The sequence below is a fragment of the Heloderma suspectum genome, chromosome 2 (genome assembly GCF_057233095.1).
Source record: "Heloderma suspectum isolate Gila_16-S chromosome 2, 16-S_ref, whole genome shotgun sequence".
In the NCBI taxonomy this organism is placed as follows: Eukaryota; Metazoa; Chordata; class Lepidosauria; order Squamata; family Helodermatidae; genus Heloderma; species Heloderma suspectum.
Window position 1 is genome coordinate 363,720,717 of NC_139459.1, and position 19,069 is coordinate 363,739,785.

The window sequence follows — 19,069 nt, forward strand, 5'->3', positions numbered from 1 at the left end:
TTCAAGATCCCTGAATTAAAGTTTTGCTAAAGCTGCTCAGTGTTAGCATTTCATTATGTAAGGAACCCCACCAGGGAGTGAGACTCTTCCCCTTCTGTCTATAACCTGATTGCGGGCAAGTTATCTCCTTGTCCTCCTGGTGGGGTTTTTCCTCTCCCTTCATGGGCATATCAGTTGATAGGGAAACAGCCTCTCCCCCCCCCCACCTCCACCCAGCAATGTGCCCACTCAGGTTCTATGGTTCAGCCTTCCCCCAACCTGACACCCTCTGGACATGTTGGACTACTACTCCCATCATCCCCATCAGGGTGATGGGGGGTGTAGTCCAACACATCCAGAGGACTCCAGATTGGGGGAACGCTGCTATAATCGTTGTCCTCCCACAATGACTGCCAGCAAACACAACCCGTTGTCTTCAGCAGCAGAGCGCTGGCCCCATGCAACTAAACACAATCCCGTCCAGCCCAACTCTCCTCCTCCCTCATGCATGCATTGTAGGTGGGAAGGCTTCACTTCCACGATAATAATACAACATAGGATTTAAAACTGCCCATCAGGAACATACAGTTACAAACAATGAAGCCAACCTAGAGAAAATGATTGGCTTGTGACCGGCGTAAAATTGATATAAAGCCAACAAGTAATTCTCTCAGGATTCCATGCCACAGATCCCACTGTAGATTTTTTTAAAAACATTGTTCATTTTTACGTAAGAGCATGTATTAATTCTTTCCACAGGACTAGCTTTTCATATTTCTAGTCATCCCTGATATAAAACAAAGTTTCTAATACACTTCTCCAGCATGTGGTCTTTGACGTTTAAGGAAGTCTGCACGTTGACCAAAGTTTGTCCCACAGACAGAGTACTAATACGGTTTCTCTGAAGTATGAGTTTGTTGATGCGACTTAAGGACTGAGCTCTGACTGAAACTTTTCCCACATTCTGAGCATTTATATGGTCTCTCTCCTGTATGAGTCCTTTTGTGCCTGATAAGATGTGAGCTAAAAGTGAAACTTTTCCCACACTCTGGACATGTGTATGGCTTCTCACCTGTGTGAGTTCTCTGATGCTTAAGAAGGTGTGAGCTAAGTGTGAAGCTCTTTCCGCAGTAGGAACACTCATATGGTTTCTCTCCCGTGTGGGTTCTCTGATGTATAAGGAGGTGTGATCTGCAATTGAAGCTCTTTCCACAGTCTGAGCACATGTATGGTTTCTCTCCGCTGTGGGTTCTTTTATGTACTATAAGGACTGAGCTCTGGTTGAAGCATTTCCCACAGTCTGAGCATTTATACGGCTTCTCCCCTGTATGGGTTCTCTCATGCCTGACAAGATGGGATCTATGGTTGAAGCTTTTCCCACAGTCTGAACATTTATTGGGTTTCTCTCCAGTGTGGGTTCTCTCATGTGTGATAAGGTGGGATTTTCGGCCGAAGCATTTCCCACAGAGCGAACAATTATACTTTCTGTCTCCGGTGTGAGTCCTCTCATGCACCATAAGGCGGGGGTTGTTACTGAAGCACTTCTCACATTCTGAACATTGATACGTTTTCTCCCCAGTATGAGTTTTTGCATGTCTGATAACATGAGATCTCCGAGTGAAGGCCTTTCCACAGTCCAAGCATTTATATGGCTTCTCTCCTGTGTGAGCTGTCTCATGGATAATAAGGTCCGACTTCCGATTGAAGCTCTTCCCACAGTAAGAGCATACATGTACCTTTTCTCCTGTATGAGTTGTCTTGTGCTGGACCAGGTGGGACCTCCAGACGAAGCTTTTCCCACAGTCTAAACACTGGTAGGGTTTCTCTCCAGTGTGAATTCTCTGGTGTGCTATGAGGCTGGATGTCTGACTGAACATTTTCCCACAGTCTGAACAGCCATATGGTTTCTCCCCTGTGTGAGTTCGTTTGTGTGTGGTGAGACTGGATCGCCGGCTGAAGCTTTTCTCACAGTCTGAACAAGTGTAGGGTTTCTCCCCTGTGTGTGTCCTTTCATGTATAACAAGGTTCGATTTTTTAGTGAAGTTTCTACCACACTCCAAACATGTGTATGGTCCCATTCCTGAACAAGTTTTCCTGTTTTCAGTGAGGTTTGATGTAGAGTTGCTTTCTTCTGAGTCAGTGTATGTTCTTGCCGCCTGGATTCTTTCCTGTTTCATTTCATAAACAACTTCATCCCCACAAGGAATGTCTTTATCTCCTCTTTTCACGGAGTACCTCCTAAGTATCTTCCCCGCAGCATGAGGCTTCTCAGTCATTCTTCCCCCCTCAGTTTTTGACCAAAGACTCTTGCCATTCTCACTCAGCTGCTTGCATCCTTCTAGAATACAGAGAAGATGTTGTCATATATAACAGCTGCATTCACATGTAACGCTAAATCCTGATTTATGTTAACCATGGTTTGTCGCTTTAGCCATGAATTGTTTTGCAGCCGAGCGAACAAACTGCGGCCTGTTTTCCCTGTTTCTGGTTTCTCTCCTGCACATTTTGCCAGCCTTCAGAGCGCTTTCATCTTTAGGTTACTCTTGCTGGGTACCTCCGATTCAGGGCAGACAGTGGCGCAAACAAGCCAGGGACAAGCCACAGTTCTGGGTTCAGATATCACAACAAGCCAGAGTTTAAACAAGCCAGAGTTCAGAACCCGACAACAGATCATGGGTTCTCTTTCCAAGATGTTGTTGATTAGCCAACCATGGATTATATGCGGGGATGAGTTTGGATAATATTTGGGGATGGATCATGACACTATTATTTATTTATTTATTTATTTCAATAGGGTAGGCAACCTGGTGCCCTCTAGATGTTATGGACTGCAACACCCATACGCCCCAGCCAGTATGATAAACAGTCAGGGATTATGGGACTTGTAGTCCAAACCTCTGGAGGGCACCAGTTTGCCTATCTTTCTTCTACATGGTGCAGAGCTGCCCTCCCCATACCCTTTTGGAAAACTATGTGGGGTAGACTGTACTCATCCTGAGGATCTGAATATTCAGTAGGAATCTCACCCCAGGTCAGACTTGCTAGAAATCCTGAACTGTGTAGTGGGCTGCCTTCCTCTGCAAAAAGAGGGTTAACGTTTGCCTAATGGTAGGGCTGGTCCTGAGATTCTCAAAGTGAGGTGGTTGCCTCAGGCGGCCAAATGCTGGGAAGTGGTAGCAAGGTGATGGAGGAGAGAATTGTGTGCCATGTGGCCTTCCCTATGCCCCCTAAGCTAGAATGCTGCCTTGAGGTGTGGCTGAGGATGCTATTCTACCCATCAGTGTTGAACAAAGATGTTCAAAGGTTTTCGTACATGGAATGGGAGGTGGTGCCATCTTGTTCTTCGACTCAAGCAGCAAATTATTTTGGGCCAGCCCTGGAGGATCTGGTAATGGGTGCTGGAAGGCAGGGTGATCCTACCCTTTGAACAAGGAATTTATTTATTTATTTATTTAAAACATTTATACCCACCCAGTTATCATTAGGATCTCAAGGTGGTGTATAAAATCAATTTAGGTATCTCAGGATAAAATCAATTTAGACAGTATAAAACAATACATAATTTAAACAGCTAAAAGCTTTTTTAACCATTAAACAAGCTAATACCAATTTAAAATCTAAAACAATAAAATAGTTAAACAGTGTGCTACTTTAGGCAGTGCATTTAGCCCTCAAAGACTTTGATAAAAAGCCATGTTTTAACTTGGTGCCAAAATGAAACCAATGTCTGCGCCAAATGAGCCTCCAAGGGGAGGGCATTCCACAACCTGGGTGCCACAGCAGAGAAGGCCCTCTCCCACATCCCACCATAGTGTATATCTCGCACTGGTGGGATGCAGAGGATGGCCCCTCCAACAGGTCTCAGTCCTCAGGCAGGCATATATAGAGGTCCCAAGCCACTTAGGGATTTAAATGTCATCACCAAAACCTTGAATTCCGGCAGGAAGTGTATTGGCAGCCAGTGCAATTCCTTTAAGACTGGTGTTATGTGATCCTTGCGAGATGTTCCGGTCAACAACCTAGCTGCTGCATTTTGCCCTAGCTGAAACTTCCAACTTGTTTTCAAGGGCAGCCCCATGTAAAGTGCATTGCAGTGGTCTAATCGGGAAGTTACCAGCGTGTGCAGTACTGTGGCTAGGTTATCCCTGCCCGGGAAAGGCTGTAGCTAGCAGATCAGCTGAAGCTGACCAGGCCATGGAGTCCACTTGGGGCTCCAGTGACAGAAATGGATCTAGGAGTACTCCCAAGCTACGTACCTGCTCCTTCGGCAGGGAGTGCAACCCCGTCCAGGACAGGTCGATTACCCAGTTCCCAGACTCGGGAACCACCAATCCACAGAGCTTCCATCTTGTCAGGATTCAGCTTCAGTTTATTGGCCCTCATCCAGCCCATTACAGCCTACAGGCACTGGTCCAGCACCTTCAGGCGGTCCCCAGCTGACTCCGACGACAAGATGAAATAGAGCTGAGCATCATCAGCATACTGGTGACACCCCACCCCAAAACTCCTAGTGACCTCACCCAATGGCTCCATATAGATGTTGAACAACATGGGGGATAGAATAGAACCCTGTGGCACCCCACAGCTTAATGGCCATGGGGTAGAACAGGAATCCCCCAATACCACTCTCTGGAATTGGCCCTGCAGGTAGGCGCGGAACCACTGCAGCACAGTGCCCCGAACCCCTATCGCACAGAGCCGATCCAGTAAGATACCATGATCAATGGTATCAAAAGCTAGTGAGAGATCCAGGAAGATCAACAGGGCAGCACTCCCCCTGTCTTTTGTCCAGAGCAGGCAAAAGAGTAGAGTCTTTTGCTCTCATCAGAGCAACCAAGGCCCTTCCAGAGCCGTATCCTGGCCTGAAACCAGACTGAAATGGGTCCAGATAATCCGTTTCCTCCAAGAATGTCTGAAGTTGCCCAGCCACCACACGCTCAAGCATTTTGTCCAAAAAGAAACAACAGTGATGGGGTGATAGTTCTCACACACCCCTGGGTCCAGGGAGGGCCTCTTCAGGAGAGGGTGCGCTACACCGTCTTTCAAGGCGGCAGGAACCACCCCCTGACAGAGCAAAGCATTCACCCCCCATGGATCCACCCAGCCAATCCACCCCTGCTAGAGCATATTAGCCAAGATGGGCAAGGGTCAAGCTTACATGTGGCAGGATGGACTGATTCAAGTGTCTTGTCCACATCTTCAGGCTGCAACAACTGAAACTGATCCCAGAGAACACAACCAGACGGAACACCGGACACACCCCCAGACTCCGCGATAACTGTGGCGTCAAGTTCTGAGCGAATACGAGCGACTTTCCCGAATATGAGTTAAGATTATGTATTACCTCCAGCATCAGAGGCAGTATGCCTATGTACGCCAGTTGCTGGGGAACACGAGCAAGAGCGTGCTGCTGAACCTGTGTCCCATGGGCCTCTGGTCTAAATTTTTTCTTTCATTGAGTTCAGCCAGTCTCTCACCTGAGTGGATTCCAGGAAAGATCTCGCACTGTTTTGAAGGCTCTTCCTCGGTTTCCACTTTTATAATTACATCAGGATATCCTGGTCAGGAGAAAGGGTTTAAAAAGATATTATGATTAAATTAATTAATTAATTAATTAATTTCATTTCTCTACCACCCAATAGGTGAAGCTTTCTGGGCGGTTCACAAAAATTACAAACCACAAGTACAAGATAATAAAACATAGTATAACATTTTTAACATACAACATTTAAAACAATGTAAACAGCTAAAACAATCTCAACAGCAAGTGTCAGCAGAATACCATAAGGATATGAGAACAGCTGTGCTGGATCAGACCAAGGGTCCATTTATTCCAGTATTCAGTTTGCACAGTGGCCATCCAGGTGCCCCAGTGGGAAACCCACAAGGAGGACATAAGTACAACAGCACCCTCTCACCCATGTTCCCCAGCAACCGGCCTACGTAGGCATACTGCCTGTGATACTGGAGGTAGCATATAGCCATCATGACTAATAGCCTCTGACAGCCTTAACCTCCATGAATTTGTCCAATATCCTTTTAAAGCCATCCAAGCTGGCGGCCATCATTCAACTCATGGAAGCGAATTCCATAGTTTAACTCTGTGCTGTGGGAAGAAGTCCTTCCCTTTGTTTGTCCTGAATCTCTCACCAATCAGCTTCATGGGATGACCCCATTGGGTTCTAGTATTATGGGAGAGGGAGAAAAACCTCTTCCTATCTGCTTTCTCCACACTATGCATAGTTATATATACCTCTAGTGTATCCCTCTTTAGCTGACTTTTTTCTTCTAAGCTCAAAATCCCCAGATGTTGCCACTTTTCCCCATAGGGGACTCAATCCATCCCCTTGATCGATTTAGCTGCCCTTCACCGAGCTCATGCTTTACGTGTATGGATCTAGACTGACATTAGTCTGCCACATTTATACCTTTTGCTCTAGGTTCTACAAGCCTGCAGGGCTCAGGTGTCTTGCTTCCAGATACATAAAGGCACAACAAAGTGCCTCCCTTTTGTAGCTGCAGCGTGCTGAAGAGGTTTTACAGGGAAGGAGCAGCACGCAAGGGGTGTTGTCTGTCTCTGTGTTGTGCATCCATGTTAGTAACAATTCCTCTCATGCGACCAACGACACAAGATGCAGCCTGGTACAAATTTGAAAGAACATGGTCTTAGGTTGCCAGCAGCTTCTTAAAAAATTATTTCTTCTGACTAGATTGGAGGCTTTTCCTGCTGCTTGCCAAAATTAAATTCCCAGTAGCTTCTGGGAAATATATTTACCGAGCCATATATATGGGGGGGGGGGGGGTGTGCAAAGGCTGGTAAGCATCCAAAGTAGACCCCAAAAGGAGAGAAACGTCTCAGAATGCAAAGATTTATTGGTGCAAAGCCCAGTACATTTTGGCCTCTTTTTTATTTTTAAGGCCTTTGTCAAGAGGCTGTAATAATAAAAATAATATAGGACAACACATTATTACAGAGCGCTTTGGCTATTGGGTGGTATAGGAATGCAATAAATTAATTAAATAAGTAAATACATTACAATTTTCTTTAAAACATATATCAAGGGAGTAATCCTATTGCCACTAGACACTGTCTAGAGGGCCATAGGATATGCTGTTTTTCAGGAACCGACCTCAGAGCCCGCGCTCTGAGGTTGGTTCCTGGAAAACCAACCTCCCCTCAAATCCACATTGCCTTGGAGGCAGCGCGGAGAAGCCCTGTCCTCCACACTCAGAAGAGGAGCACAGAGCAACTGAAAAGGGGCATTCCGGTGTTTAGGTAAATGAAAAACACAGAAAACCAAGAATCTCTGCAGACGTTTTTATAAGTTATATACATTCTTGCAGAGGCCTTTGCAGTGTATAGTGGTTTTCTGTGTTTTAATGCTAAACTGTATGCACAGGCCTAATTGCAATGTGCCTTGATATATCTTTTTTTTTTTAATTATGTGTTGACCTATATTATTTTGTTATTACAAGCCCTTGGAAGAAGGCCTTAAAAATAATAAAGAGGCTGAAACAAGTTGGGCTTTCCACCAGTAGAATCTTTGCATCCTGAGATGTTTCTCTCCTTTTGGTAGGGGTGGCGGAGAATTCCACCACAGACTCAAATGAGGCCAGATTCCAAAGAATCTGGCCTCTGGAATCTGTGGCGGAATGGCACCACTCACCTCCACCTCCCAAGGATCCCTTGCGGACCAGCACTCCTGCTCTGGATCGTTTGCGATATGGGAATGGCGGCCACCATTACCATTTCGCTGGGAGAAAGACAGCCGCAAATGGTGTACTGGACGCCACTTGCGGCCATAAAGCACTGAGTTTAACTTAATTGCAGGTGTTTACAGGTGCATTTAGGTTAAACTCAGTGCTTTAAGGCTGCAAGTGGCATCCACTACGCCATTTGCGGCTGTCTTTCTCCAAGGAATACAGTAATGGCGGGTGCCATTACTGTATCACAAACGATCCGGAGCAGGAGTGTGGATCCGTGGAATCCTCCCGACACAGAGCCGCTCCGGAGGATTCCGGGGTGGGGGGGAGGAACAGATTGCCTCCCCCCCCGGCAGATTCCCCCACAGACCGGAAGGTAGGGAATCCGCCCATCCCTACCTTTTGGGCCCTGTATATAGTCACCTACCATGGCTTGTCAGGGAGCTTGCCCACTGACAAGGCTCTAGGAGGGCCATGCTTAACCCTTCCCTCACCTGAGTGGGCACTTGGGAAGGTCTCGTAATGCTCCATGGCATCCTCCTCTGGTTCCAGTTTCAAGATTGCATCAGGATGGCCTGATCAAGGATAATAATTAACAATCTGTCAGGAGCTGAACACAGATGTCCATCGGATCAGATGTCAGACTGTCACCTTTCGTGTTTTTTTTTAATAAGTTTAAAATCAACAAAAATACATATTTTTTAAAAAAATTAGTCAGGAGCATATAAACCACAAAATGCTGAGTGAACTGGAAAGGGAGATGCTGTGTATTAAGCTGAATGCAGGATGGGCTGCAACTGAATTTTCTGCATAAGACCCTTCTGGCCTAGGACACGGTCTGCAGGCAGGCAAACATGGCAACCCTGTTGAAGCTAAGCAGGCCTGCGATTGGTGGGTGCCCGGATGGCAACACAGGAAGCTGCCTTTTACAAGGGCAGTGTTTGTCCATTAAGCCTCAGTCTGCCTGCTCTGACTAGCAGCGGCTCCTTAGGGTCTCAGGCAGGGGGAGGACTTTCCTATTGCCTGCTAGCCACAGATGTCAGGGACTGAACCCGGGACCCTCCAGCAGACAAAATACATGCCCAGCCACTGAGCTATGGCAGGGCCAGCTCCAGGTATTTGAAGGCCCATGGGCAAGACACCCCCAATGGGCCCCCTCCCTCAGTGAGTCTACCCACACATGACCATTGTCACTAACTTTGACATTGTCACTAGAGCCAGGGCCTGCAGGAGAAGCTGCCACCGCCGGGGAAGAGGCGTGCCTGCTGCCGCCGGGCCTGCTGTAGCTGCTGCTGCCACCAACACCAGGCCTTCCCTGCGGACTTCTGCCTGGCAGACCGCCAGTCCCTGCAGGACCAGGCCCCCAGGTACCAAGCCAGCTGTGCTGCTTCCATCTGCCCCTTCCTGGAGGGGCTACATAAGCTGGCTGGCTGAGGTGCCCTGGGAGAGCCAGGGCCTGCAGGAGAAGCTGCCACCACCGGGGAAGAGGCATGCCTGCTGCCGCCGGGCCTGCTGCTGCTGTGCCGCCGCCACCGCCACCACCACCACCACCATCATTATCACTACCGTGGGCTCCTGCCTGGCATTATTTTTAAGGGGTTTTTTAATTGTTTTTTTTTTAACTTCTGGGGGATTCTGTTGTGTTCTTAGGTGTGGGTAGCCTGCCTGATAGGCGGGAGTGAGGGGGCATGTGTCCACCTGGTGGTGGCGGCGGTGGGGGGAGTGTTGGGGGCCAGAACATACCGAGGCTGGGCGGCAGGCACTGGCGGAGCGCTAGGGGCAGGCCATGCCAGGTAAGGGGAACAAGGGAGAGATGTGTAGTATCTGTCCCCTGCTCCGGGCCTGTCCAGAGCCAAAGGATGGCTGGGGGAGCCGTGACTCCATCTTCTGGCCTTCGTTTGCTGCTCTGCAATGCCAGGTCTGTTACCCAGAAAACCTCCCTCATCCATGACATTATCCTGGATGAGGGTGCAGACCTGGCATGTATTACGGAGACCTGGCTGGCCGAGGCTGCCGCTCCAACTCTTGCAGCCATGTCTCCAGCCGGATTTTCGTATGCACAGCAGCCAAGGGCTGGGGATCGGGGAGGGGGAGTGGCTGTTATCTACCGAGAGTCCTTGGTCTTCACCAGACCCCCTCTCCGGGAGACCGAGGTTGCTGAGTGCATGTACTAGAGGTTGGGCCTGAAGGGCAGTCTGGGGATTCTGCTAGTGTACCGTCCACCCCGCTGCATGACTGACTCCCTGACCGAGGTGCTTGAGGTGGTCTCTGATGTGCGTGTACAGTCCCCTAACTTATTGGTGTTGGGGGACTTCAACATACATTCGGAGGCCATCCTCACAGGAGCACCTCGGGACTTCATGGAGACCATAGCCTCCTGGGAGCTGCACCATATTCTAACTGGGCCCCCCACGTAGCCGGTCATGCACTAGACCTTGTGTTTGTTTCTGGAGAAGCAGGGAGTGATCTGGAAGTTGGGGGTATATCCACCACCCCCTTGTCATGGTCAGATCACTATCTGGTGACGTTGGACTTCTCGGTTCCACAACCCCTCCGCAGGGGTGGAGGACCCATTAAAATGGTCCGCCCCAGGCGTCTTATGGATCCGAATGGATTCCTGAACGCGCTTGGGGATTCTCTGGGGCATGCCAACGGCCACTCGGTCGAGACCCTGGTGGGTGGCTGGAATGCCGCAATCACTGGGGCATTAGATCAGGTGGCTCCAAAACGCCCTCTCCCCCTGAACAGGGCTCGGACTGCACCATGGTTCAATCCACGGTTACGAGCTCTGAAACAGGAAGTGAGACGGCTAGAGCGCCGGTGGCAGAAGTCTCGCTCCAAAGACGATCAGACACGGGCTAGAGCTGTATCTTCAGCCTATCACGTGGCGGTGAGGGCAGCAAAAAAGGAATACTATGCTGCCTCTATCGCATCTGCAGAGTGCTGTCCCAGGAGGCTGTTCCAAGTGGTCTGGAGCCTGGTCAATCCAGTGGCTCCGGAACCGCTGGAGCATTCTAAGGCCTCCTGTGAGGCCTTGGCAAGGCACTTTGCAGATAAAATTGATCGGATTAGGAGTGTTACTCTGTGCGCTGTGGATACAGTTAGTGAGCAAGAGGCGGTCTGTGGCACACCGGTTTTGTGGGAACGGTTCCAGCTTCTTCCTTCTGATGAAGTGGACAAGGTGCTTTCATCTGTAAGGCTGACCACCTGCTTACTTGATCCTTGCCCATCTTGGCTCATTATGGGCTGCAGAGAGAGACTGGGTGAGGGGATCAGGGAGGTGGTGAACGCCTCCCTTGAGGAGGGAGTGATGCCATCAGCCCTCAAGGAGGCAGTGATAAGACCGCTCTTAAAGAAGCCCTCCTTGGATCCCCAAGTTCTGAACAACTTTCGCCCAGTCTTGAATCTGCCATTTCTGGGCAAGGTGATTGAGCGGGTGGTGGCGACGCAGTTGAAGGCACACTTGGAAGAAACCAATTATCTAGACCCATTTCAGTCGGGCTTCAGGCTTGGGCATGGGACAGAAATGGCCTTGGTTGCCTTGGTGGATGATATGAGGAGGGCTCTGGATAGGGGTGAATGCTCCTTCCTTGTTCTCATCAACCTCTCAGCGGCTTTTGATACCATTGACCACGGTATCCTCCTGGACTGCCTGGAGGGGTTGGGCATTGGAGACACCATATTGTGGTGGTTCTGGTCCTTCCTCTCTGGCAAGTACCAGAGGGTAGCACTGGGAGAGAGGTTTCAGACCCGTGGCCACTCACTTGTGGGGTGCCACAGGGCTCCATCCTCTCCCCGATGCTATTTAACATCTATGTGAAGCCGCTGGGGGCTATCACCAGGAGGTTTGGGGTGCGGTGTCATCGGTATGTGGATGACACGCAGCTCTACCTCTCATTCAAATCTTCACCAAGGTTGGCCGTAGAATCCCTGTGCAAATGTCTGGAGACGGTGAGTGGCTGGATGGGGAGGAATAAGCTGAAGCTCAACCCTGACAAGACCGAGGTACTTTTGGTGGGAGACAAGAGGAGGCTGGGGGATGTTGACCTGGTGTTGAATGGGGTACGGCTACCCTTGAAAGACCAGGTCCACAGCCTGGGGGTCATTTTGGACTCCCAGCTGTCCATGGAGGCTCAGGTGTCAGCTGTGAGCTGGACAGCACTGTATCAACTCCATCTGATATGGCGGCTGCGCCCCTTCCTTCCCGACCATCTGCTCCCATTGGTAGTACATGCCCTGGTCTCCTCTCGTTTAGACTACTGTAATGCGCTCTACATGGGGTTACCCTTGAAGATGGTTCGGAAGCTGCAGCTGATACAAAACACAGCGGCTCGCCTGATTAAAGGCAGCCGCCAGCGAGATCACATCACTCCAGTGCTGAAGGAGTTGCACTGGTTACCAGTTGTTTTCCGGGCCAAATTCAAGGTGTTGGTTTTGACCTTTAAAACCCTATATGTTTCTGGCCCAGCCTATCTTAAGGAGCGCCTCCAGCAACACCAGACAGGCCACTTAACAAGATCAGCCTTGGATGGCCTTCTCTCTGTCCCATCAGCCAGGACAGCTAGACTGGTGGGGACGAGGGAGAGGGCCTTTTCTGCGGTGGCCCCCACTCTGTGGAACTCCCTCCCTAGGGAACTCCGCCATGCCCCCTCTTTAATGAGCTTCCGCCGTGCATTAAAAACGTGGTTGTTCAGGCAAGCATTTGGGGTGGGTTAGGGTATTTTAGAAAATGTTTTTATTGTAGAATTTTATTGCTTTTAAACTGCTTTATTATATGCTTGTACATTGCCCAGAGTAGCTGGGTGACCAGCCAGATGGGCGATTAATAAATTTAATAAATAAATAACTGCTATTGCTGCTCTCCTTTCTCATCATTGCTCCACCACTGTTGTCCGGGCCAGAGCAAGAGGCAGGAGAACAAGCAGGTTGCAGTGGTGAGGAGGAGCAGCACCAACTCCAGGGTGCTCTTGTCAGTGGACCCCTGCTGGAGTGTGGGCCCTTGGCAAGTGCCCCACTATACCTACCCTTGTTGCTGGCCATGGGCCCAGCCCTACCCTTATACAAAGGGAAACAGCTAGCCTTAGGCAGATTATTTTGGGTGTCCTGAAAGGGCAGCAAATGTAATTATTTACTTTAGTAAATAAAATATGGTTGCGCCCAGGAGAATTTCTCAAATTTCCAAATGTGCCCATGGGCCCAAAAGGTTGCCTACCCCGATTAAGCAAAACTTCTTAATGGGAGGAGCATTTTGACAATGGAACTAGTCAGTGCCGGCTCCAGGTTTTCGAGGGCCCTTGGGCGAGACACCCTCAATGGGCCACCTCCCTCAGTGAGTTGACCTTCTCACCACCATTGTCACCTGCTAATATTGCTTCTCATCCTCTTTCCCAGAAATGGTGAAGAGGAGGAGCAAGTCCAGGGCGCTCTCGTCAGTGGGCCCCTGCTGGGGTGTGGGCCCGTGGCAGATGCCCAGCCATGCCTACCTTTGAGGCCAGCCCTGGCTATGGGCTCTTCCCTGAGGCACCTCTAGGAGAGTGCAGAGAAAACCCTGTGAGCGCCACCTTATGTCCTCTGGTGGAAAAAGGGTAGGAGATAGATACGGAACAAAGAAGAATAAGTGGCAGGGTACATCTACATCAGCTTTCCTTAACCTGGTGTCATCCAGATGGGTTGGACTACAACTTCCAGCATCCTCCAGCCCGACTGGGGGATGCTAGGAGATATAGTCCAACATATCTAAAGGGTACCAGGTTGGGAAGGCTGGTCTGCATGAACAGTAACATTCAGAAGAACTGGGCCTTTTTCTGCTTACTTTTTTTTTTTTTAAATAGAGTAACTGGGTTTCCTGGCTTCTTGTTCTGAGACTTTGCTCCTGCTTTTTGCTGCTCCCTTTTTACTTATCCTTTTATAGAGAGAGAGGACCGGGCACCTGAAAATCAATTGTGGAAAATTGATTGCACCCCTTGAACGTTGCAGTAAAAACGCTTGGTGGGGACTCAGAACAGCACTGGAAAATTGGATTGTATTAAAATAGTAAAATGCTCCACGTATTTCGGTGAAGATCTACTTCAGGGACACAATAATACAGTTTTCCTGTGAAAGTAAAATTTCTTTTCTTGCTTGCTTATGCCAAGATGCCATCTTAGCCCACAACTGAGTTTCTGAATGGCAGAGACGCTATCATCACCACCACCACCACTATACCGCCCCATAGCCGAAGCTCTATGGGTGGTTTACAAAACTTAAGACATTAAAATACAGTATACAAAGTTTAAAAACCATTTACATAAAACATATGGACAATATATATAAAAATATAACTAAAAATGCCCCATTGCTGCTCACAGGGCTGCCCAAGAGCTCCGAATTTGCTTTCCTCTTAAGCCCAATTGCTCTGACTTGACCAGGCTGCTACAGCCAGTTCAAGGAAGACAGTTCCTCTTTAACAGCCTTCCCCACGGCTGGTGCCCTCCAGATGTGTTGGACTACAACCCCCATTATCCCCAGCAAGCATGAGAATGAGAATTATGGGCATTGCAGTCCAACACATCTGCAGGGCACCAGGCTGGAGAAGGAAAAGTCTTCAATGCATCACTGATGCCTTTGCAATGTAACCAGGAATCAGGGACACCACCAAGAACCAAATGTGGAGGGCAGCAGCCCTTCCTGATATGTCCTGAGACACACCCATCACTCACCTGAGAAAACAGGCGGGAGGATCTTGCGCTCTTCAGCACCAGGGTGATCAGGAACCCATAGATCCTCCTCTTTTTCCAGCTTAACCACCACATCAGGAAGCTCTGATTACAGGAAAACAAGATATTAGTAAGTCAGGCGATATGATTTCTCTCTGGGACATTAGGGTCATGTTCTTACTGATTATACAACCTTTCAGCAAAGAATCCCAAGATGGACAACAAGCAATATGTCAGGCAGATCCAACTAGTGAGAGTGAACTGGAATGGAGGAGAGAATCAAAACAGCCCCAAAACAGGTGGAAGTAATCTTTACCCTGAGAGTTGACATTCCTGTGATTCTCCTGCATAGCAAGCAGGTACAACACCAGGAAAAAAGCTCTTGCCTGGTGAAATGTACAGCCACGTTCTCAAAGCTTACAGGCCCTGAAAGAGAAATTAAAACCCTCTTATTAAAGATATGTCAGGTTAGAGGTCCTAATTACTACTTCTTATAGTGCAAACCTATGCATGTTTAGACAGAAAAAAAGTCCCACAATTCCCAGCAATATCCCAGCTATGCTGGCTGGGGAATGCTGGGAATTGTAGCACTTTTTTCTGTCTAAACATGCATAGGATTGCACTCAGAGGGAGCAATCTTATGGCCACTAGTCAGCGGCTAGACAGCCATAGGATAGGTCAGTTCCTGGGAATCAACCTCAGAGCCCACGCTCCAAAGTCGGTTCCCTGAGAACCGACCTTCCCCCGCATCCCGCGCTGCCTTGTGAGCAGCTTGGAACAGCCCCATGCTCCGCGCTTGGAAGAGGAGCGTGGAGTGGTGAAAATGGGGCATTCCGAGGAGCAATTTGAGGTGGAGAAGGCGGAAATGCCAGTACGACACATCCTATGTGTCGTCCACCAGCCGCTTCCCCCATCCTGCCTTCCCACAGCTAGACAGCCGAAATCGGCTGTCTAGCCGTAAATGCGGGGCGGCTGAAGCATGGAGGGGACGATCCCCTCTGCGCTTCTCCTGCCTTGCATTGGATAGGTGTTCGCCTTTGAGTTCGAAGGCAGCAGCCTATCCCCATAGGATTGCGCCCTTAATCTCCTAAAGCTAGACTACTAAGGTGTAAAATGATTATGAGTAAGTGTCTCACAAACATTCCTCTTCCTTTTGGGAAGAATTTATTTTATGGGACTGCTTGAGTATCGTTTTCAGGTTATCGATTTTACTTGTTAATTCCCATCCCAACTGTGGAGAGAATAATAATTGCAAGACAGTCAAGGACATTACAATCATGGTTTACTTAAGGAACGTTTTAAAAACAATAATGCAATTACTCCTAGAAAATACACAGTTGTTATAAAAGCTGAGATACTAATCAGTAAGTATTTGAACCACATTTCTAAATAAAGCCAACAGCAGGTTAACACACCAGTTATAATAATACTCAGTGTTCCAATTGATCTATTAAGCCAAGGGTACCGGTAATGTTTTCTTATGTGTGTCTTCTGTTATAAGCTTTTCACCACTTCTATTTATACTTTGTCTCGGCAAGCATCTACCAATGAATTCTGAAACACTGAAAGTTATTCTAGTTTATAATATTCTAACTTCTTAGATTAATCATCATTCTGCACTCACAGAAGGTTTCCTACTTATTGCATTTAAGCGACATCTAGTGAAACTATTAGATATAGCAATTGAACCTGACTTTATCGCTCACTTCCTGTATGTAGAATTATGATATGCAAGGTCCCGTGGTACATCACAAAGGTCGACACAATCCTGGCTGCCCCAGAAGCTTTGCTATAGGAAGTGCGATTTTAAAAGTATGTCTACATTCTGCATCAAGGAATTTCAAATGCATGCCAATCAAACACAAAATATGGGCATATCTTCACTTGCTTTGCACCATTTATTCTTTTTCTGAGAGGAGAGTGTGAGGCTTTGCTGTCTTCCCAGCCCTGGAAAAAATCCTCTCTTAGCTCTTCCTCTGCCTGCAATCTCACCAGGTATTGCCCATACACTTTAAACAAGCTATCTTTGCAATCTTAAGGGCTAGAAACTTGTGTTTTGTTTTTGAAAAGTGATAGCTGAGATTCTCCTAATGCTGAATTCTGCACCCAATGCATTTCTATACCTACAATCTTGGTAGCATTTTTATATAAAACAAAGTACTGCATGGATGGGGGAATTTATAAAGCCTACCTTTTCTCCCCCCCCCCCCCCGGAAATCTTAAACATATCTCTCCTTTGCAAAGGAGTAGCTAGAGTCCCAGAGCCTCGTGTGGCGCAGAGTGGTAGGCGGCTGTATAGCAACCGAAGCTCTCCCCATGACCTGAGCTCGATCCCAGCAGAAGCTGGGTCCCAGGTAGCTGGCCCAGGTTGACTCAGCCTTCCATCCTTCCGAGGTCGGTAAAATGAGTACCCAGCTTGCTGGGGGGAAAGGTAGTCACGACTGGGGAAGGCAATGGCAAACCACCCCGCTATAGTCTGCCACAAAAACGCTAGCGCAAGCGGTGTCCCTCTAGGGGTCAGTAATGACCCGGTGCTTGCACAGGAGGAACCTTTCCTTTTGGGGCCGCGGTGGCTTAGTGGTTGAGACGCTGAACTGCAGACCGTAAGGTCGGGAGGACACCAGTTCGAGACCCGAGTGCAGGGTGAGGGAGTGAGCTCCCATCTTCAGTCCAAGCTCCTGCCAACCTAGTAGTCTGAAAGCAAGAAATTGCAAGTAGATAAATAGGTGCCGCTTCGGCGGGAAAGGTAACAGTGTTCCGTGCACCTCGGTGTTCAGTCATGCCGGCCACATGACCACGGAAGCGTCTTCGGACAGCGCTGGCTCTTCGGCTTAGAAACGGGGATGAGCACCGCACCCTAGAGTCGGACACGACTGGCTGGGGACACCTTTACCTTTTAGCTACAGTCCCATCATCACCCGACCTACAATATCCGGCGATGTTATCCCTTCTCTCTCACACACACTTGAAGTGATGTACTGGTCCTAGTCCTAGTATTGGACTAGGACTCGGAAGATCCGGGTTCTAGTCCTTGCTGGGAAGGGCTTCAGACGTGCATAGCCCAAAAAGAGTGTTAAGACTCACGCGTCCCATCTGTCTGCAATCTGCTGCAAAAGCAAATGTCCTTCCGCCAGTCCCTGCCGCTGCTCTCCTCGCCTGCCCCAGCTGTTCTTAGGAGCACGCAGCAGCTTATCTTATCACCTGCTAAGTAACCGAAAATCAGGGCCACCCTGTCATCGGGGAAGCAGCGAGGGTGAGGAAATCGAAAAACCAGGAATAGGCTTCAGGATGGAGGGTGGGGGTGGAGGCAGAGACTTGGGAGCTGTAGTTTATTAACTAACACGCTCTCTTGTCTTCTATGCGGGGATGTCGCGGGAGGAGGGACTACAGCTCCCAGAGTGCATAGCGGGAAGAGGAAATAGGTAACTACAGGCGCTGCTGAGAGTTGTAATCCTTCTGTTGTGACAGCTGTGTGTTAGTGTGTTCCACGCAGTGTCTCAAAAAACGTACAGTTTGGAAAGTAAAGCCCAGGAGGCTTATTTTAAAAAATATCCTGTGCCTATACCAACTGCCTTGCTGGGTTCGATTAATCTAGTCCAGCATTCTGTCTCCAACAGTGGCTAGCCAGGAGCTAGGTGTTTATGGGAAGCCCAGAAGCAGGTTGTGAAAGGGGGAAAAGTTCACTGTCCCCAGCAGCTAGGATCCCTATTTTACCTCTGAACATGGCAGTTCCATTCTTAACTATTAAGCTAATGTTTATTTTTAGCTCTTGTGATTAATAGCTATTGATATTATTATGGCTATGATGTAGGCAGCTGTGTTAGTCTCATGTGTTTGTTCTGCCTGGCTTTTAACTGGAAGGTTTTCTTGTATGTACTGCTTAGTTTTTTGGGTTTTTTTTGGCTACTTAGACTTTGGGATCTGGCTTGTTTTATATAGTTTATTGTAACTGGCTTCCTTGTTTTAAATCTGATTTGTAATTTTATGGATTTGTTATATTGAAATGGCTGGCTGGGGAATGCTGGGAGTTGTAGGGCTTTTTTTCTGTCTAAACATGTATAGGATTGCACCTTAAGAGTACAATCCTAATGGGTTGACACCTACTAGATGGAATATCCTATGGAACAAAGGAGGCAATTTTCTCTTCTCCATCTTCCTGTTGTAACTTTTTCCTCTAGACAGGTTTCTTCTCTCCCTGCCCACTAGAACATTCCCTTTTTGACCTTTGTGAGGTCACCTGAGGCTGCTTTGCGACCACATAAAGCAGGTGCCATGTTTCTTTCCACAACATCTACAAGGGGGAAGGGGTTGGGTCTTGGAGTCCAGCTTCTGGAATCATAACAGTGTCTACAGCTTTGGAAGAGGGAATCTGAAGAATCCTGTGGTCCAGGGACCACAGGATGGCACCCTAAGAAATATATAATAATGAAAGAGGATGTGTGTCTGTCTGTCCATCCATCTGCCCGTCAGCACCACAGCACAAAGCCCGTGAAATCTAGACATCTGAAACTTGGTATGCATACGAAGGGGATCCAAATGGTGTGTGCACCTTGGGGTTATTTTAAAAATACATTAATTTTATTTAATGGAAACGTGTCCATTCTGCAGTAACATCTTCAGTCACTGGGGGTAGACTTCCCTAAACAGCACATAACTTTGCAGACAATAGAGTTTGAAGCGAGGGGAAATTG

General features: G+C 48.3%; 2 protein-coding genes across 2 annotated transcripts in view; both read right to left on the reverse strand.

Moving 5' to 3' along the window:
• The window catches only part of NOTCH4 (notch receptor 4), an 83,605-nt gene extending 65,848 nt beyond the window's left edge, over window positions 1-17,757 (reverse strand). The window contains exons 1-5 of the mRNA XM_084830639.1: window positions 17,463-17,757; window positions 14,695-17,072; window positions 14,382-14,483; window positions 8,178-8,258; window positions 5,457-5,537 (exon numbers count right to left, since the gene is read on the reverse strand). Of these exons, the coding sequence (XP_084686765.1) occupies window positions 5,457-5,537; window positions 8,178-8,258; window positions 14,382-14,483; window positions 14,695-14,728 (298 nt within the window). The 5' untranslated portion in view covers window positions 14,729-17,072; window positions 17,463-17,757. The remainder of the gene's footprint in view (window positions 1-5,456; window positions 5,538-8,177; window positions 8,259-14,381; window positions 14,484-14,694; window positions 17,073-17,462) is intronic.
• Window positions 359-4,371, reverse strand: LOC146355726 (uncharacterized). Its single transcript, XM_084830919.1, is given in 2 exon segments — window positions 359-2,317; window positions 4,236-4,371. Coding segments are annotated over 2 exon segments (1,668 nt in total). The 3' UTR covers window positions 359-785.
• Window positions 17,758-19,069: the final 1,312 nt, after the last annotated feature.